We start from the raw sequence: 23,461 nt of genomic DNA on the forward strand, positions 1-23,461 counted from the left end.
CTGCAACAATGATTTTTATGATAAGAAAACAAGGCTATACTGTCCACTTTCACTTTACAGGCTGCTGAAGACACTCTCCGTATTTTGCTCTGGTTTCCGACGCACAACAAGTATGTCAAACTTCCTTTGTTGCCTGATCTTAGACTTCTCATGCTGTGCTAGACGAACCTTCTCTGTGAATTCAGAAACCCTTTTTAAGAGTATTCTCATCTAGAAGCATAGTAAGTCTCTGTCGGATCCGCTCCTCTTTAGCACTTCTTTGGTAAAATTTGTTTGTCTCACCTGTTCATTGAGCAGCTGGTGCTGTGCCTTCTGGAGGATTTATGTTGCCCGGAAGTCCTTAACTGAAGAGCTCATTTGCAGACTTTTAGAAGTAATCCTGTTTTGTCTGCATCTGAGGCTGGATCTCAGGTGGTTCCTGTAATTAGCCATCTTATGTCCTGTTTGCTCATACTGATGTACAAGCTTTAGGAAGTCCTTGCCAAAGTGGGTTAAAATTGTATGTATTTCACATACAAGGGTCAGTACTGCAGGCAGAAACATGGGTGTACCATGGGTTCCCCAATTTCACCCATTCTGGCCAACTTGTACATGGAAGAAGTGAAAAAGAGTCCTCTGTTATAATACCCTCGAACACCACCAAGTCATTAGTTCAGGTATGTGGATGACACCTGGGTGAAAATCAAATCTCAGGACCTACCACAGTTCACGGATCACATTCACTCAGTGGACCAAAACATCAAATTCACCAGGGAGAATATGAAAAATGGCAAGTTAGCCTTAGACTGTGAGATTTCCATCCGTAATGGGGGACATTTAAAAGTTGATGTGTACCGTAAACCTACACATACGCATTAGTTTTTAAGGTTCAACTCTCATCATCCACTGGAGCATGAACTGTGGATGATGAGAGTCCACAGTGGTGGTGATGGTAAAACAGAGACCGAACACCATCCCCACAGACACAGCGGCCAGGGAAGCAGAAGAACATCACATCAAGAAGGCCCTGAGTAAATGTGGTTATCCCAGCTGGACATTTGTTAAAGCTGGGAAGGTGCATAAAGAAAGCTCCAGTCGATCCAGGAGAGAAGGACAACCGCTGCCTAAGTGAAAACCCCTGGTGATCCCATATGTGTCAGGCTCAGGAGAGACTCGGAGGCAGACTGTCACTAAAGTTCACAATTTATTACACACAGACACCAGATGCAGATATATACAAGTGAGGGGGCACAGGAAGAGGGTCTCCGGGGAACACAGGCACAGGAAGGGAACGGGCTATGTACACAATCCTCCACTGAAGCTCAGGTTAGCTCGGACTAGCTCAGACTCCGGCTTTTAGCTCACCACACGGCGGTCCTCAGGCTGGCGAGAAATCTGGCACAGGGAGGAAGAACATGTGAGTTGCGGCACGAAAGAAACTCGGGAAAAAGCTCAGACTTGCAATGACACTGACGAGTGTTACACAATAATCCAGCGAAGAAGCACTCTCAGCAGCCGCCTTAAGAAGTGAGCATGGTGATGATATGATTGCTTGCAGTTGTCCGAGCCAGGGGCTGGAGCCGTCATGACTCCACCCCGGTAGAGCGCAGTGCACGGGAGGGGAGAGAGAGAGACGCAACACAACAAAAACATTTGTAGCCATACAGAGTCAGCCGAGAGGGCACAGGGTCATGACAATATGTGTCAATAGTATCGGAAAAGCTGAGATGCATTTATCCCTCTGTGGCTTTTAAACCCCAAAACACGCTTGGCCAACCCCAAGGATCGGGACACAAACAGAGTAATATAGCGTACGCTGTTAAGTGCCATGATTTATGTTTTGGGGAAACCAAGCAACCTTCGGATGGCACAACACAGAAGAGCTACCTACCAACTCCGCAGTGTATTTGCCCCTACAGGCCAGTGGGCACTCTTTCAATGATGAGGATGTACAAATCCTGAACAGGGAGGAACGCCGGTTTGAGCATCGAGTCAAGGAGGCCATTAACAGGAAAAAGGAAAGACCATCTCTGAATTGAGGAGGTGGCTGAAGCGTAAATCTTTCATCTTTCAGCTCCATCCCCACAACATTACCAGCCTTGCGGATCAGTTTATTGAGTCTGTTCGCGTCTGCGACCCTTAACCTGATGTCTCAGTGTGGAACAGCACGGCAGTAAGGACGGCACTGGCCACAACAGACTAATAGAAAATCCTGAGCACTGTCCAATGTCAAAGATGTTAAATGATCTCAGCTGCCTCAGAAAATAGACACAACTCTGTCCCTTCCTGTACAGTGCAGTGGTATTTTTTAACCCAGTCCAGTTTATTATCTATGTGTACTCCGAGGTATTTATGGTCCTCTACAATATCAACCCTCTGGATTGAAACATGGGTCACAGGTTTCCTGGTCCTCCTAAAGTCCACAATCAGTTCTTTGGTCTTCGTCACATTGAGCTGCAGATGATTCTGCTCACACCACGTGACAAAGGAGCCAACCATAGCCCGGTACTCTGTCTCATCACCCTCTCTGATGCATTCAGCCACTGCAGAGTCATCAGAAAACTTCTGAAGATGGCAGGTCTCTGCAGTGGCTGAAGTATGTGGTGTAGAGGGTGAAGAGGAAAGGGAAGAGGACGGTCCCTTTGGTCCCCCTGTGTTGTTGATCATCTTGTCAGACACACCATGTTGAAGATGCACATATTGTGATCTTCCTCTCACGTAATCAACAATCCAGGACACGAGAGAGGTATCTACCTGCATCGCTATCAGCTTATCAACCAGTAGGGTCAGTCTGATGGTACTGAATGCACTGAAAATGTTGAAAAACATGACTTTCACAGTGCTCATCAGCTGGTCTGGATGGGTGTAGACATGATTAAACAGATAGATAATTTTGTCCTCAGCTCCGAGTCTGAGCTCTTAAGTGAACTGAAGGGGATACTGAGGTGGCCTGCCAATAGGTTGGGGCTGGTCAAGGATGAGTCTTTCCAGGGTTTTCATGATGTGGGAAGTCAGTGCCACAGGTCTCCAACCCTGGGGGGCACTGGGACATGGCGTTTTTGGTACGGAAATAAGGGATGACGTCTTCCACAACACTGGGACCCTCTACGGACTTAGACTCATCATGAACAGTTTATGAAAGACTCCACAAAGCTGGAGGGCAGACTTGCCTGAGTGGAGTCTTCTCATTTTTCTCTGAATCTGGTCATGAGTGAAAGCGACAAGTGGGGGAGCGGTGTCAGGACTTTCACAGGAGGCTATGGTGGAATGTGGAGACAGAGAGAGAGAGGCTGTGGATTGCAGGCTGAGTACAGGTAAGTCACTAGAGGGGTGAGCATTTACCTCAGTTTCGATTCCGATGAAAAACACATTCAGCTCATTGGCTTTGTCTTCACTGCCCCAGCTTTTTTGCTGTTGGATGACCTGGATCCAGTGATTGTCTTCATGCCAATGCACACCTGTGTCATGCTATTCTGCTGGAGTTTTCACTCCATCTTCCTCCTGTAATTGTCTCTCCTCTTGCCCTTCAGTAATGCCTGAACCATTTTCACCTCACTTATTAATTAACAAGACGTTGAGCAAGTTAACCCAATTCCTTCTCCAGGTTTCCTCACTTACATCTACATGAAACTAGTTACATAAACTAGCAGCTAATTTAAAGATTTCTCATGCACAAGGGCAACAAATTTTCCTGTGATAATGAGAAAACCTAATTAAAATATCCTCTAAATATGCACACAAATTTAAGAATTTGCTGTTGTCAGTTAAGCTTTAGATGATGTGAATGGCTTCTGTATATGTATTTCTAAGGTGTGTTTCTTGTTTTTTCTTCTGTCAGATGTAGTCCTCAGTTCTTGCGACAGCCTCATCATTCCAGAGATTTGTTGCCAAGCAATGGTGAGTTCAGTAGCACACATGCTCTGTACAACCAGAATGCTGCGGATAAGAGAAGAGGAGGAGTGGGAGGAAAGAGGACTGTGGAAATATCAGCTGCTTCATGCAGTCAGCAAAGAGATTTTACAGCAGAAATGAGCACGAACTGGACTCGCAACAGTGACAGTGAAGTCATAGAAGAGCTTTCTGAGCAAACAGCTAAAGCTTGCACTGTGAAGGATACCAGAAGGAAGACCATGAACTCACAACAGCTTAATTCTGAAGAAGACCTGGATATCCACATGAACCACAGGTCAGACCAAATTACTTTAGAAATAGAGATATAAATATTTTAGAAACAGAGATATAAATTTAAGAAATTAAAAAGGACTCTTTTTTAAAATGCCTAATCATTTGAATTCCGATGAAAGCAAATAATAAGATGAGAAATTAGGCAAATAAATAACATAAAAAATGCATACTGTTTTTTCGCAAAATAAAATTACACATTGTAAGAATGTATATTATGAATTATATTATATTATATTATGAATATATCTATCTATATACATACACACACACACACCGAGAGAAAGAGAGAGATAACCTCTCTCTTCACAAAGGTATGTCCTTTTTTTCTTCGTAGGGTGCTGAGGAATGGAGAATGCGCACAGACAATCTGCCACAGTCTCAAAATCGTCAAAAATATTGGTGAGTTTGACAAAGGGTGAGAGTATTGCATACATTACACCCACCATCAGAGCTATTGCTAGAAAACCCATTTGTATTTGTTTCTATATTATGGCTAAGATAAGCAGTGGTAAGTCACACCATTCATGTAAGCTTTCTAACACTTTACTATCTCAACAATATGCATGACAAATGCTTCAGTCCTGCCTGTCTGTAGATACAGATCTCTGACTGGTTAAGCGATTTTGTGCCTCTTGTAGAGTTTCCTGGATTGATAGACTACTCCACACAGGCTTATTCACTTTGGATGATTTTTACTGGGTTAGTAGAAACTTACTCATGATGGCAGCGTTTAAGAATATAATAAACAATTCAAAATCTTAAATGAAGAAGAGGAAGCCTGAAAATTGACTAAGAAGTGGAACAATACAGTACACATAGACTATTTGTTTCTCCAAAGTCTGTGCATTTTTTTTTTGCTATGTGTCAGACTGTACTTTCACCCTGCTCTTATGTAATTCAAGTCCAGTTCTACACCCACCAAAGTAATCTGCAGTATATGACTGAGGAAGATTACACAACATGTTCCAATTTCTGTACCAGCAAACTTTCAGCCCACCTGTGAGAAACACAGTTTAGCTGTATTAGGGTGTCTGTAGCTCAGGATGTGGAGAGGTTCATCTTATAATTTGAAGATTGGTAGTTTTGATCCCTGGTTGCTCCAGTCTCCAATCTGCATCCCTAAGTATACTTGGGCAAGATACTTAACCTTAAGGTGGTCTCTGAAGATACCCTCCTCAAGTATAAATGTGCGTGAATCTTAGATAGAAAGCACTTATGTGTACTAAAAATAGTGCTTAAATGATTGTTTGGGTTTGAGATTGATTGGTTGTGAATGTGTGAACATGTGTAAAGGGCTTTGAATGGTCAAGCAGAATAGAAACGAGCTATATAAGAACCAACCAGTTCATTTATTACTAAGAAATTTTAATTATCCTGATTTTCTATTAATATTTTGTTAGTATATATTTGAGTTTGTCTAAGGAGCTTGGAAAGTAAGTGAATGGACTTCTTTAAGTTTTGTGAAGACGTCTCACCTCTAAACGTCTTCTTCAGTTCTAAAACTTGTCCATGGAATGAACCAGTTTTTCTGCTTCTTCAGTTTTGATTTTGACCCAGGTATCACCACATATCATATCAACTCATTAGATAGAAACATAGTTCACCAGGAAAGATACAGGGAACCCTCAAAATATAAGCTCTAACACTGAAGTTTACCAGAAGCCCCCCCACACAGTCTGGTACCTAGTGTTTGACTCCCATCACCCTCTGGAACAACAACTTGTGATAAATCAGAAAAGATGCACAGGAAAAAAGGTCAGACGCCAACTAGGGAGAAAAACAGAATAACATAAAAACAACACTGTTGTCACTCATGTAGCAGGATAATCAGACAAACTGATCCAGCCACACCCTCAGACAAAAACTTGTTAAATCCAAAGACAAAACTCCAAAATGCAAACTAAGCAACATACTGTATATTGTGCAGTGCAGTACATTTGCAATACATTTCTTTAATATAGAAACCAAACAGCCACTCTATAAATTCATGATGCAACATAGAAGAGCCACCTCGACAGGACAAGACTTAGCTGTACATCTGGACCTGAAGGATAAAGGTCATTCTTTTGAGGATGCCAGTGTTCACATTTTGGACTGAAAAGTAGAAGGAGCCATCAATGTCCACTGTGAACAACGATCATTAAACAGAGAAGATTTGTCATGGCACCAACTGTCAGCCACCTACAATGCAGTTTCGAGATCATTTCCCCGGCGCCTCAAACCGTACTCACATCTTGGGTCAGGTGTCCTGAATAGGTCACAAAAAAGATGGAGACAATATCTCGCAATGGTTTCACTTGAAACTTCTGGTAATAATGACCAGCGCTGTTTTTCACACATTGGCTCATGTGATGAGGCATATGATTAGGATAGTGGGTCAACAACCCTCTTAAGCGACAACACCCAGTATGGGTTTAAATACCTGGGACTCGCCACCATTTGATTTAGCACTGAATAAGCCTCCTGGATGAAAGGTGTCTTCTCGACACTTAAAGAAGTCCAGTCACTTTCTTTCCAAACTCCTTAGACTATTATGACCTAGATGACTGAGAACCTACACAGATATTTAAAAGTGTCATGAGAGTTTGATAAGATAACAATACAAGTAATTTAGACATCCCATTCTCAATAAATATTATGCATAAATTCTGGATCATGGTTCTATAGATTATTTGGCCACACCAAAAAATTCTAACACCAAAGGCAATTCCTGTATATTTTTGTTTTATTTTTATTTAATTTGTAAGTATCTTTGGCAGAATGTTGATTAGCACTGGCACCTCAGCGCCAGTGAATGGATGGATAGACTATATGACAGTTCATTTTTAGCTAACTGTTAAAATAGACTTTTCTAAAAATTTACAAATTGCCACTAGCTGTTGGGGGACAACTTACTGTAAATTAGCCACTGTTAGCCATCCCAAGCAGATGGGACATTAGGCCAGCTGGGTGACGGTGAGTGGGAAGCGTAGCCCTAAGCAGAAGCCCCTGGTACACCACCAGTCTCTGCACATTTCAAATTGATTTCCCCCCTTCACACACCTGCATGTGCTAAAAAAAACTCTTTAGCACATGTTTTCTATAAACAACTGGGTACCCGAGTGCTGTCCAGAAAGTGACATGGACTTCTTGGGGTCTTGCTCAAGAGTGAGGGGAGCAGAAGATTGACAGATGGATCAGGGGCCAGTTGAGGTAGTTTGGGCATCTGATGAGGATGCCTGGTGGGTGCTTCCTGGGTGAGGTGTTCTGGGCATGTCCATTGCATTAGAACGCCTCTGTGTTTCTCCCAGTAAACTGGAGGAGGTGGCAAGGGAGAGGAAGTTCTGGGCTTCTCAACTTAGGAAGCTGCCCTTGTGACCCAGACACAGATAAGTAAAAGAAAATGGATAGATGGAGTATTAAAACCTCACCTCCTGTTATTTCCTAAAACTATATCCCCATGGAGATTTTGTGTGCTCCCTGACCATAACAAATAAACCAAAAATGAGCAAAAATTGATTTAAGCTTAAAAATGTAATAAGGAAGAACAATACATTATCCCCAACAGATGGATAAGTAAAAGAGTTAAATGTGGATTATTAAACATAAGGTCTCTCTTCTAAGTGACTGTTTGTAAATTATATAAATGCCCCAAAACTCCCAAGTGTTAACTCATTTGATCCTGAATGAACACGCTTAGCCTTGTCCACCCTAAAAGGAAAACTCTAAAATCAGTTTTATTTGTTGTTATCTTTTGTTCACCTTGCTTCACTGTTTCTATCTGATTTCGCAGACCTTTTATCTCATTTTGTAGTCAGAGCTAAAACTTAATAATAGTATAGGTTTTGTGGTTCCTAACCAATTTCCTTTTACAATGACATCTAGGAGTGATGAAATTTTAACTTGTTCCAGTGGTGGCATCCTCTTATAGCACCACACTTAAATTCAGTGAACTCTTTAAAACAACCCTATAACAAATGTTTGTAAAGGCAGACTAAATTGTTAGGTGCTTGATTAAAAAAAAAGTACCTTTTCAGCCTAGCTGAGAACTTTTATCCATATACAATAGTGTATGCCTTCTGTTTAGACACCGTATGAAAGAATAGTAATTGAAGCCACTGAAAAAATAACTTGTATATGCATACTCCATGCCCACTAATTGTTTTTTGACTCTTTAGCTTTCCTGTACCAGGAATACCGAGACACCTCCAAGCAGCAGGAGATTGAGCAGCGGCGTCAGCGTGACAACCTTTTTCCTGGGGTCAATGCAGGGACTGTGGTGACAGACTCTGGTGTAATGTCTCCACCAGTGTTACAGCTGCAACTGAGGAATAGTGCTCAGTCACTGACCTTGTGGCAGAACCTGGAAGCTGTGCAGGCAAGCGGTCTGCTTACTCAGTTACCGCACAAAGAAATTATAATGCAAGAGGTGAGCAATTTTGTGAGGCCAAAGAGTTTTTTGGCTTGAGTAACGTTATTTATTACAGTAACATGTTTGATTTCAATGACGTCTTTAGAACAACTCGTTTCACTGGTTTGTAAAGGCAGACTGTATGGCCAGGGTCCTTTATTGCAAAGTGAGTTTAGTGTATCTAGATTATGTCTCTGTTATCTGAATTCACTTACCCTACAATGATGATCAGGAAAAGCAGTCTCATGAAGCTGGTTATCAACTCGCTATATTAATCCAAGGTTTTGATTTTATTCACCTGTGGCAATGGGACTGAAAGCACCTGCATTTAAAATTTAATGTTTTAATGTGTGTCTATATAGTGTACTTTATTAATCACAAATTTGGGAGTAAAATTGTAGTGTTGGTCATTTGGTCCTTGATCCTTCTACAACTTAAAATTGCCCTGGGCAAGACACTGAACCCAAAAGTTGCTCCCAAGCAAACCAGTGCTTTGGTTTGCTTGGGAACATCTTTTTGCAACTTTTGCTTACATAGCAAAAACACATTGTAAAGTGCAATGCTTAAAAAGGACTAAGTAAAGACTATTTGCCCAAATGGTAGACAGACTAACAATGCTGCTGAGAAACAAATTAAAAGACAGCTGCCCTGGTGGTGATTTGTTCATGCTGTATTAAAATTTCCTTTTGTCCCTAGGCCATGTTTGAGCTGGTCACATCAGAGGCATCCTACTACAAGAGTTTGGAAATTTTAGAGACACATTTCCTGCGTAACCCTGTTTTAGTCAACACTCTAAGCCAGTCCGACATGCATTTTCTGTTTTCTAACATCGAGGAAGTGATGAAAGCCAGTGAAAGGTGGGACAGTCTATGTTAACCACAATCAGTTTATACTGTGAAGTTTTAGCCACACAAATATCCTTGAGTTATAGAAATCTCATAAATTTTTCAGGTTCTTGATGGATCTTGAACACCGAATTGAGAAGTCTATTTTGATTTCTGATGTGTGTGACATTGTTTATTACCATGCAGCAAATCACTTCAATGTTTTTATCACATACGTCATTAATCAGGCGTACCAGGAGAAGAATTACAGACGCATTTTGTGAGTATTGCATTTTATATGCCTTCTTCATACACAAATAGTTAAATTATGGAGTTTGTTTGTTGTTGTTTGAAAAGTATGAATGATCAGAATTTATATTTAATGACACTTATATTTTGTTTATGATTAACTTTTCATAGTACTTTTGTTTCTGTAAAAACAACACAATATAGTTCCTGCAATTTTTTGTATGCAGTGCTGTTAATGATAAATACATATTTGGAATTAGAGATAGTTTTAAAACCAAACATCGTCTGTTAACCTTTTAAGTCTCTATTAAGCATTTTTTTTTTTTAATGACAAATCTTGAGAATGTGCAGCGTTGTGGATTTGACCATTACAATGGGAGAAATAATCATTTGATCCCTGCTGAATTTTGTAAGTTTGCTTATAAATGAAATGATCAGTCTCTAAGTTTAATGTTAGCTTTAGTTTAATACATGTAATCATGTAAGCATCTTGCGTGTATTCAACAAAATTGCCTCATGCTTTAAAGTTAAATGAAACTACATGATATGCAGAGAGGGTATATTAATTTATTCATATCATGTTTGAGTGAAGTAAGTCAATAATATAGCAATGTTAAATCTCATGACACCACACGCGATTTAATCTCGTTCGCTTTGGATCGTGGTTTGAGGAAGGCATCCATCTCAGTCAAGTCGAGCAGCCGCCTCTACTTTTTTCGGTATACCGAAAAAAGGACATTGGGTGGTTGTTACATTTACAAAAGTCTAACTTGTAATTTGAACAAAATAATTTCATGTTTCTATGGTGAACATAATTAAATCATGTAGGATCTGTAAGAAATTCAACAACTTCATTTGTTCTTGTTAAGATGATCTGATACAATCTAGTAAGAGTGGTTAGTTGCTGGACTCATGAAGTTCACAAGATCACATGAGATTTCAAAATGCAAAATCACTGGAGTTATCAGAGGCAGACAACTACGCACACACCACGTGTATGCTATCGTTATTTATTGTGGTTTAACCTGTCAAGGATAAATCATAGCTTTCCTAGGCTGGATTGGTGGCATGGTGGTTAGTGCTGTTGCCTCACAGCAAGAAGGTCCTAGGTTCAAATCCACAATCTGGTTAGTTTGAAGTGGGTTCTCTCTGCGTATTCTGGCTTCCTCCCACAGTTAAAAGTCATGCAATTAGAGTAAGGTTAATTGGTGATCCCAAATTGCCCATGAATGTGAGTGCAGTGGTTGTTTGTCTCTATGTGATAGACTGGTGAGCTCTCCAAGGTGTACCCTGCCTCTTAACCTATCATTTTGGGGTTATGCCCCAGCCCCCCTGCAACCCAGATAAAGATAGCAGGATGGTATGAAGACAACATGTAGTATTTAAGTTACCAAGTAGTACTGAAGTAAAAGTTATTGAATAGTGTTGGAATTAAATGACAAAAGTGTGAATGATTAAAATATTCCAAAGGCTCAACTTACTTCATCTAAACATGTTTCAATCACGTTTCATCAACACAAAATGCACAGGTTTATTGAATATGAATAAGTTGTGTTGATTTAACTAAGCTGTTTAAGTTTCTGCCAAAGCAAAACAATTGTATGCAACCAATGTCCACTACTGAATTAAGTAAATCCAACATGCTCTTTTTTTCAGTGTAGAGGCTGACAAAATATCAACCAAAAAATGCTGTTACATAAAAATTATACATTTATTTGCACGCCATTGACTGAAATAAGTATTTAATCTCCAAACAAAACAGTACTGGATCATCTTTGGTTGCCAAGTACAACAGAAAGACATTTCTTGTAGTTGGTCACCAGGATTCAGGAGGGATTTTGGCTTACACCTCTTTAAGTAAAGTCTTTAATAAACTCAGTTTAACCTAACCCCTAACCCAATTTATGAAGCCCACATTATTGTCTTAATCCCTTTGTAGCTTCTAATTTTTTTTCCTTTGTTTTCACTTCTTCAAAGGAAATTGTGGAATTTTAAGGAAATTCTGGTTTCTTTCTTGCATTTTGTTAAAGTGTTTTTTCATTGTTTGGTTCATATGTATGTCATTGTAGTGATTTTCAAAATGTGTTCTCCAAATGTTGTCATTTTGGATAGGTAATGATTGTTGGTTGTTTGTATTGTAGCTGTTCCTCATGAAAAATATTGATGTCATTAGTGACTATATTGACACCTTATTTGTACTGTCTTTAGTAGGGACATATTGTTTTTTGTTATATATGACTAAAAAAAGACAGGAGAAGGAGCTAGAGGTGGCAGAGATGTTATGATTTTTATTGGGAGTGATGAGGATGGAGTACATTAGAAATGAATACTTTAGAGGGGCGCCTCAGATCGAATGAATTGGAAAGATGATTTGCAAAGGTAAAAAAGCAAAAGTTGATTTGAACATGAGCAGAGCAGTGATATGTTAGACAAAGGGTGTTGAATGTGCCAGGAGCTGCCAGGGAGAGTGAAAAGCGAAAGACGAGAGAGGAGATATATGTAAGTAGAGAAGAAGGATATGCAGAGGGTGTGCAAAAAAGGATACTAGGAACAGATTGAGATAGAGGCTAATGATTTGCTTTTATGGACCCTAAAGGGTGCAGCTGATTGCTCTTGATTTAGTATGAATCTCCCTAAAGAATCTCTTTTTAACCTATCATTAACTATGTACGGGCCAAAGACATGTCATAGACATACTGCCTCACTGCCACTTTCCTTATCTCTCAACACATATAGAGATAAGGAGAAGAACATATAGTATATAGAGAACATATAGTATTCAAATAAGCAATGTGTTTGAATGTCTAAGTTCTGATTATGACTGTCTGTCCAGAGAAGGAAACCAGCAATTTCGGGACACTATGGCTGCACTGGAAAACCATCCACGTGTCAGGGGCCTGTCCTTTACATCTTTCCTCATCCTTCCTTTCCAAAGGATTACAAGGCTCAAGCTTCTTGTTCAGGTGAGTTTGCCAACACTATTACTGGAAAATAAGTTTAGTCTTGAGTTGGTACTTTCATGCATCAGTTTATTTTTATTTCTGGTTCATGTTTTCTTGTCTCTGTCTCATCCCTGTGTCTCCTCTGACAGTCTGTCATGTCCTCGGTGTATGTTTTCCCAGTCATGTCTCTGTTTATTCCCTCTCCATCTCATGTTTGTGTTCCCTATTTGTTTCTCGCTTCCTCAGACCATGTGTCTAAAATTGTGTCTCTATGTTTCATCTTCTTTACCTGTTCCCATGTTCCTCTCCTTGTGTTTCATCCTTTGTCTCCCCCAGTCTGTTATATGGCTCGATGTTTTGTATATCCCAATTTTCTGTCAAGCTTGTTTGTTCATGTACTTCCAGTTTTATTTTGAAAGTCACTCGTCCTGTGCTCAGTGTGTTCAGTTTTGCTTTCCCTGTCTCGTTATGTTTAAAATTTGTTCCTGCTGTGTTCCCATGTATTTCCACTTCCCTCGTCACCCTTCAGTATATATTGTCTCTGTCTTCCTCACCCCTTTGTCAGATCGTCTGTTCATCTTCCTCACGTGCACAAGGTTTTCATGTTTCTAGTTTCATGTTCCTTGCTTCATGTGTCACATCCTTAGTGATTTAGTTAGTGCCCAGTTAGTGTTTCCTAGTGATCTCTTGTCATTGTTTTGCATCTTTATTTTAGCCTCAATAGCCTTTTGTTAAAACCTAGTTTTTGCCTCAAAATGTCTGCATTTGGGTCCTTACTACAACTACAAGGAACCAGTGACAGTGTCACAGTTTGATGTTTACTCCATGCCCCAGGTCCTGGACCGGTTAGGCACTGCTTGTTTTTTCACAACACTGGATTTAACTAAGGACTACTGGCAGATTGCCTTGCCTGTAGTGGAAAAACCAGCCTTCTGCACTGCATGGTTGCCTTATGGGTGTTGTGTCATGCTGCATATCCTTCCATCTACTTGGATGATGTTATCATCACCAATGGCATCTGAGCAGAGTATGTGCAGTGAGTAGCCACGGGCCTGGAGTCTCTAAGACTCACAGCCAATCCAAAGAAGTGTGCAGTTGGACGGAGAGAGGTACAGTATCTGGAGTACCACTTAAGAAGTGGGCAGATGTACCCTCAGATGGAAAAAAAACAGCAGCCTTCACATTCTGCCTACATACCAAGACCAAAAAAGAGGTGAGGCAGTTCTTGGGGCTGGCTGGTTACTATCTGACCCTAGCTGACTAGCCCCTCGCAGATCTGGTCTGGTGAACGGAGCGGTGGCAGGCAGGTTTCGTGCAGGTAAAAAATGGCTCTTTATTGGGAACCCCTGCTCCACACTTCTAACGTTTCCCTCCCTTTCATTCTGCTGACTGACGCCTCAAACAAAGGGCTGGTGACAGTACAGTGGAAAAAGAATGCCTGGCCATGCAATGGGCAGTCGACTCTCTTCATTATTACCTCCTGGGCAACCCTTTTACCCTCTGTTTGGATCCCTGCTGCATTCCCTCCATCGTATGAAGGATGCCAATACAGATCAACCACTGATATCTGGCTCTCCAGTCTTTTAAATGGTAAAAAATGGTAAATGGACTGATTCTTATATAGCGCTTTTCTACTCTTTTGGAGTACTCAAAGCGCTGTATACAACATGCCTCATTCACCCTTTAAGTTCTAGGTGATCCATAGGCCATGCGCACAGATGGTTGTGGCTGATTTCCTAAGTCAGGAGATAGGGATATGTGAACATCTGAATTTAAGAAGGATGCAGGGACCTGATGACAGAGCTGTCTGGGGTGTGTAGAGCAGCAAAAGGCAGCAGAAAAGCTGTGCTGAACAATCTACAATAAAAATACACATTTACAACACTGCAACGCTGTGTGTGGGGGGTGCTTTTTCCTTTACACAAAGTTATTTAAAATCATGGTCAAGACAGGTAATATTTCACATGTCCCCAGTTTGGAGAGTTTCTTGTCTGACAACAACCTAAACCTTACCAATGGAGTCATAGACAACATTGTTACATACTTTGTCTCTTTCAGACAATAGTTCAGTAAATATTTTCCAGGGAGAGCAGAAGTGAACAGCTGGATGAGAAACCCATTCAACATCAAAGCATCTGACATGTCTGAAGACTTTACAGTTGTTCAGCAGGAGAGTTTAATAGAACTGTCTTGTGACGAGACACTGAGGTCCGCTTTCAGAAATCAGACATGGTTGGACTTTTGAATACAACTCCCCAGCAAATCACTTAGGCAAAGCCATGTGCTTTCTTTTTCCATTTGTGACTACATATCTATGTGAAAAAGTCCTCTCTTCACTCACGATCATAAAGACTAAATGTAGAAGCAGGTTGAATGCTGAATCAAATCTCAGACTGAAGCTGACCTCAACTGACCATTACATCACAGAGCTGTGTTTATTGAGCCATGCCCATCCTTTTCAGTAGGTGGGTAGGCTGTTTCCTGGAACCAGGAGCATAAACCAGCTGCACTCCACTGAACCATCCAAGATGTGCTCTCAGTGGCAGAGGAACAATATGTGAACAGCCCCACCAAGGGTGGTGACAGAGCATATGGGAGAAGGACGCAATTTATAATAACAATGCTCAGTGGCCAGTGGAGCTAATAAAAGACCACAGTAACCTCTCTAAACAGGATCCAGTAACCATCATAATGACAGACATCCAAGAAATAAACTCAAGCATGAAGAGCTGGACAGCATGAAGAGTTGGACAGTTCTTACATGCACATGTACTGTCTAAATAAGTTAACTGCACCTGGCAGCACAAACGAACCAGCTATTAATGGATAAGACACATCCAGACTGGCTAAGTGAAGGTGGGACAGTCCGAAACCCTAAAGACCAGCTTCAATACTACATGAAAGATCCTGTCATTGTAGCAGCTAAGAGGAACAGGCAATAGAAAGGAGTAGGCAGAAAAACCAGAGAGGCAAAGCACCTGCTACGGGTAGATATAGCAGTAGCTCTAGACCATAAAACAAGACCAACCTGTGCACTGCCTGGATGGACTACAAGAAAGCCAGTGGCTCAGCCCCATACACGTATGGATCCTGGAATGCCTAGAACTATACAAGCTTCATCAAGCTCAATTTGTTGGGGTGTGGTGAACAACACTAGAGACCAACTTCAAGCCAATTGTAAAAGTCACCATCAATTGCTGCATTTACCAAGGAGATGGTCTGTCCAAAATGCTATTCTGCATAGACCTGAAGCTCCTCAGCCAGATCATCAACAAGACTGGCTATGGATACAGAATGAAGCAAACATTAGCAACCTCCTCTACAAGGATGGAATCAAGCTGTATGCCTGAAGGGAAGGAGACATCGATTCACTGAAACATACCACTAGATCTACAGCAACAACATGAGAATGTCATCCGGACTTGAGCAGTGTAGTTGGGTGGTAACAAAGAGAGGGACGGTAGTCAGAACTAAGGGGACTGCATTACCAGAAGGGAAAGACAGCTACAAGTACCTGGGAATCCCACAGGCAAATGGGAACCATGAAGACACTGCTAGGAAAGCTGCAAAAACCAAATGTCTACAGAGAGTAAGGCTAATCATTAGAACTGAATGGGAAGAACAAGATCCAGGCAATCAATCCCTATGGCCTGTTGTTCATCAGATAGCCTGCTGGGATAATCAGCTGGCCAAAGGGGGAAATAGAAGCCACTGATATCAAGACCAGGAAGCTCCTTACTATGCATGGAGGGTTTCACCTGAAGTCCAGCACCCTGAGGCTGTACACGAAGCATAGGGAAGGAGGCCGGGACTGGTGACTGTCAGTATCACAGTCCAGGATGAGATAACTAACATCCACGAATACATCAGGAAGATGGTCCCAACCGACCGCGTGCTCAGGGAGTACCTCAGGCAGCAGAAACCGAAGAAAGAGGAGGAAGAGGAGGAACCAACATGGAAGGATAGGTCCCTGCACTGTATGTACCACCGGCAGAGGAAGTGGCTGACATCCAAAAATCCTACCAGTGCCAGGACAAAGCTGGACTGAAAGACAGCACAGAGGCACTAATCATGGCAGCAAAGGAACAAGCTCTGAGCACAAGATCCATAGAGGCTGGGGTCTATCACACCAGGCAAGATCCCAGGTAGGGGCTATGTAAAGATGCTCCTGAGACAATCCAGCACATAACAGCAGGACCAAAGATGCTAGCAGGCAGGAACGTACATGGAACGCCATAACCAAGTGGCCGGCATAGTATACAGAAACATCTGTGCTGAGTATGGCCTGGAAGTTCCGAGGTCAAAATGGGAGATGTGAGGGCTAAGTGAGGATGCATGAACAGCATCCTCACATAGCGCGTCCTGTTCTCCGGATGGCTCAGTGTTCTGTGAAGGGTGATGATGATGGCATCCTCTGTGGAGCAATTTTCTCTGTAAGCAAACTGGTGGGGGTCAATGGAGTGGGGTAGACAGTCTCTGATATGCTGAGACACTATCCACTTGAACACTTCATGACTACAGAAGTGAGGGCTATAGGTCTGTAGTCATTGGGGCTGTCTACACCAGTCTTTTGGGGGATGAGAATGATAGTGGAGGTCTTCAAACAGGTGGGAATGTTGGCATGAGTCAAGGAGAGGTTGAATAGCCAATTGGTCTGCGTAGGCTTTAACCACAGCCTTTAACCCTGGAAGTTGCGGATTAGGGGTGGTCTCAAACGGAGCAAAGAAAATGTTGAGCTCCTCTGCTAGTTTATCTGCTGTCGGGGGTTGCAAGGCTCTGGCCTTTGTAGTTGGTGAGAGCTTGGATGCCTCTCCACACCTGGCAGGGGTTGTCAGTGAGGAAGCCCCCTATCCTCATCCCGTAGGCCTCCTTGGCCTGTTTGATGCCAATTCTCAGGTTGGCTCTGGCAGTGCTGTACAGAGAACTGTTCCCCAAGCTGAAGGCTGAGTAACGACTACTGGTTCAGATTTCAAACGTTAACGTCTCCTCATCAGCTTGCTTGGTAGATATAATGGCCTACACTGAATGTACATGGCTTCTAAGTCCGGTGAACAACTGTCTATAATTCTATGCACAATAAGGTAGTGGGCTCACACAGAGCCTGTCGTTTTCAATTTCTTCGAAGGAAGTACAGGGCAAAGATTTAATTTGCTTCGGCAGTTGAAATTGCACGTTTAAAGCACCAGACCTCTCTGTGAACATAGCCATCTGTCTTCACCGAAAGGATGACCCTGAATTGGGCTGTACAGTTTTATACCCCAACAATAACACATTATTATTATGACTATCTTCTTCCATAACCAATGTGACAGTCCTGATGTCTGATGCCAGTACTTGTCTGCACAGCCACATTTCAGTGTGGCATATTGTACTGGTCTCTCTGAATTCTCTCTGGGCACAGGTGAGCACTCTCATCTTGTCCATTTTATTCGCCAGGGTCCTTACGTTCCCCATAAGGACTGATGGCACACAGATTTCAAACCTCCTCCTTTTCATTTATTGTTTAACCCCTGCTCTACAGCCAAGCTCTCTTTATCAGTTCATTCGGTATTGTAGGCTTTTCAGTGTAAAAGAGATTTATGTCTTCAGGGCAAGGAGCTGATGCATGTTACACAAAGCTGGAGGTGCAGCCGACAGGGCTTCCAGTTATCAATAACAATCTAAGTGTGGAAAAACATGGTCAAAATTGTCTGAATAATTAAAAAAAAATTAAGATTAAGCTTAAAAAACAATAACTATAGAGAAAAAAGATAACAGAAGCACTAAATGTCATGATTCTGGGTCATTTGATGCAGCTTTTTGATTTTATGTTGTTTTCTGCATTCTTTGTCTTGTAATGTTTTAGTTTTTTTTATTGTGTTGTTTTGTTTAGTCATGGTTTATCCTTCTAAGTTAATTATACTCCCAGCCCATGTTTTCTTCTCCCCGTGTCATTCCTTTTCTTGTCTGAGTCCATGACGTCCTCTGTGTCGCACCGTTGTCTCTAGACTCTTTCCTGTGTACATGTTCCCCTCCTTGCATTTCATTTCTTGTCTCCCCTGTCTGTATTGTGCTTTCATGTATGGTCTCCCCAGCCTGCCATGTTTTTCACTCTTGCTCTCTCCCCCCTCTTGTCCCTTACTCTTTCTCTCTTCCTAGCTCTGTTAAGGGTAGACTCGTCTCCCTTAAATGTTTAAATTTCCCCTCTTTGTGTCTCCTCCCGTTATCTCCCAAGTCCCGTCTCCCTGAGTATTCCTTCCTCCAGCCTTCTGTGTCAAGTTGTGTGTACTGTCTGCGTCTTAGTGTTTCCTGTTTTACTTTGACAGTCTCTCATCTCCTGCTCAGTGTGTTCACTTTTGCTTCACTTTTGTGTCACTATGTCTGTTCATCCTAGCTGTGTTCCAATGTGTTTCCACTTCCCTCGTCACCCCTCTGTGTATTTAGTGTGTGGATTTTTCTTTTGTTTATTGTCAGGTTGTCTGTTTGTCTCACATCATTTTTCCAGGTACTCATGTTCTAGTCCCATGTTCAAGGTTTAGTGTTTTAGTTTTCCCAGTGTAGTTTACTGCTAGCTCTGTCTTTGTTCCCCTCTGCCTTTTGTTTTTCATGTTTTCCATCAGGCACAATAAAGGCTCGCTTTTTGTTAAGTTCAGTCCCGCCTTTGTTTGTCTGCATTTGGGTCCACACACATCACAACTTAGGAAACTGCTACAACAGACAGGACAGCACCATAATGAGCAATGCTGGTGCTCACTTCATCCATAGTTCCCATATGCATTGTAAATAACCTCGCTCAGTGGGTTTGCTGGCATAGTAAAAACCAATCCATTCTGTGTTATCAGTTATGTATGGTTTGTTCCACTATCCCACTAGTCATCAGTATATCCTGTTTCCTCAAAACTTGATGTGGACCTTGTTTATCTGGGAAATATCTGAGTCAGTTAGACTTCAGTTATTTGTCTCTCGTTCATACTTCGAAGACGGCTTAGGTACCATTGGGGGCCATGATTTTGTTCCAAAGACAATGTTGCAACCAGACTATCCAGTTGCATAAACACACACCTCAAACAATTAAACAAACACACAAACAAGGGGTTCTTAAACAGTTAAAGCTGCTTTGGTGTTAATCAAATTAACAACAGGTTCACTATGGTAAATGGACTGGTTCTTATATAGCACTTTTCTACTCTTCTGAGCACTCAAAATGCTTTACTCAACTTGTGCATTCACCCATTCACACCAGCACATTTTCTTAGTGCTTTCTAACTAACATTCACACTCCAATAGATACATCAGGTCTATGCATCAGGTCTTCAACCTATCAGCAGGAACGGTATCTGCTCCTCTGTGCAAGGAGGAACAGGATGAGTTCAAGGATAAGCCAGCAGGCCAGTGGTCTGAATGTCTGTAAATAATCAGAAACAGACTTCATGAATGTGGCCTGGCAGCCCCACATCCTCTAGTAGATCCTTCTACTCTCTACCCAGTATTCTGGATCCCAGTTGGTATTGCCAGGTCTTCCACTGGTGCCCTGTGGTTTTCACATATGAGAACAGGTTTGTTCAGAGCACTTGTTACAGTACAGATGTGAAAGGGTCTGGAGAAGCTGGGGGGAACATTATACTGCCTGTAACATCATTCAGTATGACCACTTTAATGGGTCAATGATGGTCTGGGGTGGCATATCATTGAAGGAACCCACAGACCCCTACAGGCTAGGTAAAAGCACCCTACATTCTTGGACCCATTGTCAGACCCTACACTAGTGCAGTGGGTCATGGGTTTCTCCTTATGCACAACAATGCCCAGTCTCATGATCCACAACTTAGACATCCACATCACTCACAATCTCATAACACATACATATAGGGCCTTGAGGGTGGGCACATTAACGGCATCCAGAGGACGGTCTGTGTATTCAACCCCACCTCTGACGCCAGTGCCCACCTCTCAATTTTAAATCCATGTAGACATTGAGGGTTCTCGGGAGGGGCCGTGCTAACACCTGCTGTTCTCTGGCAGCAGCACCATGCCCTCCCGTGTTTTAAATGCACTTTAGAACAACACGCAGCAACACTACACATGAGCGGGAGGAGGGAGGTATGGGGTCTTCACACACCCCTGTTCTCTGCTGGCCATCGGGGCGGGGGGGCTGGGAGGAGGTGTTGGCAGTCCGACTGGGATCTGGGTTGTGGGGCCTCCCTGCTGCTGCGGAGCTGGGGTGGTCAGCTTGGCTCCACCCCGGGGGAAAGGGTAACATCTCCTGGGTCTAGGTGCCGTTTCCCCCTCTGGGGGCGAGGGTACCTGGACCCGGGGTATAGAGTGTGTTTGGGGAGTGTGATTGTGTGTACAATGTCCATTTGTGTCTATCTTTACGTTGGGTGAGTGCTGAGTATTTGTATATGTGTGCATGATTGTGTCTGTGTATGCCCGTTTGTCTGTCTATATGTCAGGTCGGGTCTTAGACTCCACCTCTCTGGGAACTCCCAGGCCCTCCATAGCATGGAGGCCTATCTCCCCTCACCACACTCCCTGCCGGTGGCTGATGCCCTCAGGGGTCGGTGCGTTGGTGGTTCTTGGTGTCCGGGGCTGGGCGCTCAGGTATGTACCAGCTCACTCCCGGTGGCTACTTGGCAGGGCCTGGCGCCTGTTGCTCGGTCAGGCCTCTTCCGGGGGTAGGGGGCCCTCGGGCCTCCGGCCTCTGGGCCTGCGGCTTGGTTCACTCTGGCACAGCTGGCAGCCGGCAGAGCCAGCGGGCGTGCCAGTGCAGCCCCTCTGGCTTCTGCTCCGTGGCTGCTGGGTGACCCCTCGTCTGGGGCTCTCCTCAGCTCTTCCCAGGAGGGTGGCACGGATGCCCCTCCGGTGGTCCTCCTTGGGCTCTTGCACTCTGGGGCCTCTGGATGTCTGGGGCCTGAATCTCCTCCATGCCTGCTTCATGCCCTGGGGTAGAGGGCTATGGCTCCCTACACCCTCTAGCAGACCATTACATGGGGAAACCTTTTGAATACAAGCGCGCTGATCCACACAGGTGTGCACACGGGTGTTCACTGTCTATAGACATAAACTACACCTTTCTTGGCTGCTACCTCAAAGCACATTGTGCGCTGTCGGTCCTGCGTGCTGCACCACAACATGCAATATTTAGTATTTACTGATGTTTACACTTAGCTAGATTAATGCGATGGTGTTGTGTTTATTATGTTGCTCTCTTTATTTGCTTGTTTTCTCTTCTTTTTCTCTCAACAGGTGATCCAGGAGTTTTTTTTTCTTTATTCTCTCTCTTTCTCTTTTTAAGTGCCCTTTCTCACTGTCCCACTTCCCCTCAGTTTTTCTTTTCCTTCATCTTTCTTTCTCCCTTTCCTATCCCCTAGTCATGTCTGTCCCGTCTGTAACAACTGAAAATAAAATAAAATAAATAATAATAACAAAGGTCGATCAAATGGATCAATACGGCAAGGCCGTGATGATCCACTTGGTAAAGTAAATCCATTGGGTATTCTTGTTGGCCTTCAGACAACAATTCTGACGGCTAAAGAACCAAATGGGACAGGCAAAAAAAGAAAAAAGATGCATCTACCATATTTGCCTCATGCAAATAGATGCATGATGCAAATCCTTATCCTCCAGGCAGTTCCTGGAGGAGGAAGGAATTGATACTATTGACTGGCCCCCACACTTACTTGAATTCAGTAGAACACCTCTAGGACATTATCTTTCACTCCATCCAATGCTGAATGCACATGGTACTATCAAAATAAAACAGGAAGTAATGAACACAGAGACCAAGACTAAGAGACAAGAGACAAGACTGAGGGAACAGAATGGGGATACAAACAGGAGGGGATAAAAACTTTGCGGTAACTCAATGCAGAAATAACTGGGACATAACAATAACACCATAATAAAAAGCCAGAATGAGAACAGTACAAAATGCAAAAACTATAATACTAAAATAATCAAACTAGAAAACCATTAAGCATCCCCAAAACTCAAGTAGCCTGTTGTGTTTTTGTTTCAGTTTGATGTTTTGTAGGTGAATAGTTTTGATTTCCATAAAATGATGTGGTCCTTTCTAGACTAACTAACTTTAAATTCCAACATTATCTACCATGCTGGGGGGGGTTCCCAGTGAAATCTGATCTGTTTTTGAAGTGTTCCTTTAATGTTTTAGGCAGTGAATGTTTGCAAGTAAAATGTATATGATGATGATAATGAAGATGACCTCTTTGTCTTTGACAGAACATTCTGAAAAAAGCTGAAGAAAACTCAGATAGGGAAGCAAATGCCATAAAAGCACATCAGGAACTGGAGAAGGTGAGCAACATTTTGGTTTTTATTTCCTTTTTTAGTGTTTAATTTTCTAATAATTTATTGGTTTATGACACTATTATTACTGCCACATTTTAAAAACATTTTTAATTGAACTTGAATTTGGTGGCAGCAACATGTCTCAAAAAAGTTGTGACAAAGCTTATTACTGTGTAGTGTCATCGACTTTTCTTTTAACAACAATCTGTAAATGTCTGGGAACTGAGGAGAATAATGCTGTCCCATTCTTGTCTGATATAAAATCCCAAGAGATACTATCAAAAAGGTCTTCTTTCCCATTTTGTTTCATTAAATGTTTAATGTTTTCAGTTAGTGTGAAGTCTTGACTGCAGGGAGTTAAATCTAGACTCTTATACGATGAAACCTTGATTTTAAAAAATATCTGCAGTAAGCAGTTCAGCATTTTTAAAATGCAATTCACAAAAGGCATTATCTGGATGAGAGCTTATGTTGTTGTATATACCTTGGTATGCAAGGCAGCCAGTATCATTAATGGGGCCTCATATTGTCAGAGATGCAGGCTTTTGAAGCAAGCTCCCATTAGTCAGATGATCGCTCTTGTTTGTAGACTGAAGGATACAATG

The 23,461-nt window shown here is 42.3% G+C and overlaps 1 protein-coding gene across 1 annotated transcript in view; it reads left to right on the forward strand.

Moving 5' to 3' along the window:
- ngef (neuronal guanine nucleotide exchange factor) overlaps positions 1-23,461 on the forward strand; it is a 42,971-nt gene that overhangs the window by 9,768 nt on the left and 9,742 nt on the right. The window contains exons 3-9 of the mRNA XM_005465396.4: positions 3,818-4,165; positions 4,499-4,563; positions 8,322-8,572; positions 9,251-9,411; positions 9,506-9,658; positions 12,461-12,590; positions 22,788-22,862. Coding sequence (XP_005465453.1) covers positions 3,818-4,165; positions 4,499-4,563; positions 8,322-8,572; positions 9,251-9,411; positions 9,506-9,658; positions 12,461-12,590; positions 22,788-22,862 — 1,183 coding nt within the window. The remainder of the gene's footprint in view (positions 1-3,817; positions 4,166-4,498; positions 4,564-8,321; positions 8,573-9,250; positions 9,412-9,505; positions 9,659-12,460; positions 12,591-22,787; positions 22,863-23,461) is intronic.

This window comes from Oreochromis niloticus, linkage group LG14 (genome assembly GCF_001858045.2).
Source record: "Oreochromis niloticus isolate F11D_XX linkage group LG14, O_niloticus_UMD_NMBU, whole genome shotgun sequence".
In the NCBI taxonomy this organism is placed as follows: Eukaryota; Metazoa; Chordata; class Actinopteri; order Cichliformes; family Cichlidae; genus Oreochromis; species Oreochromis niloticus.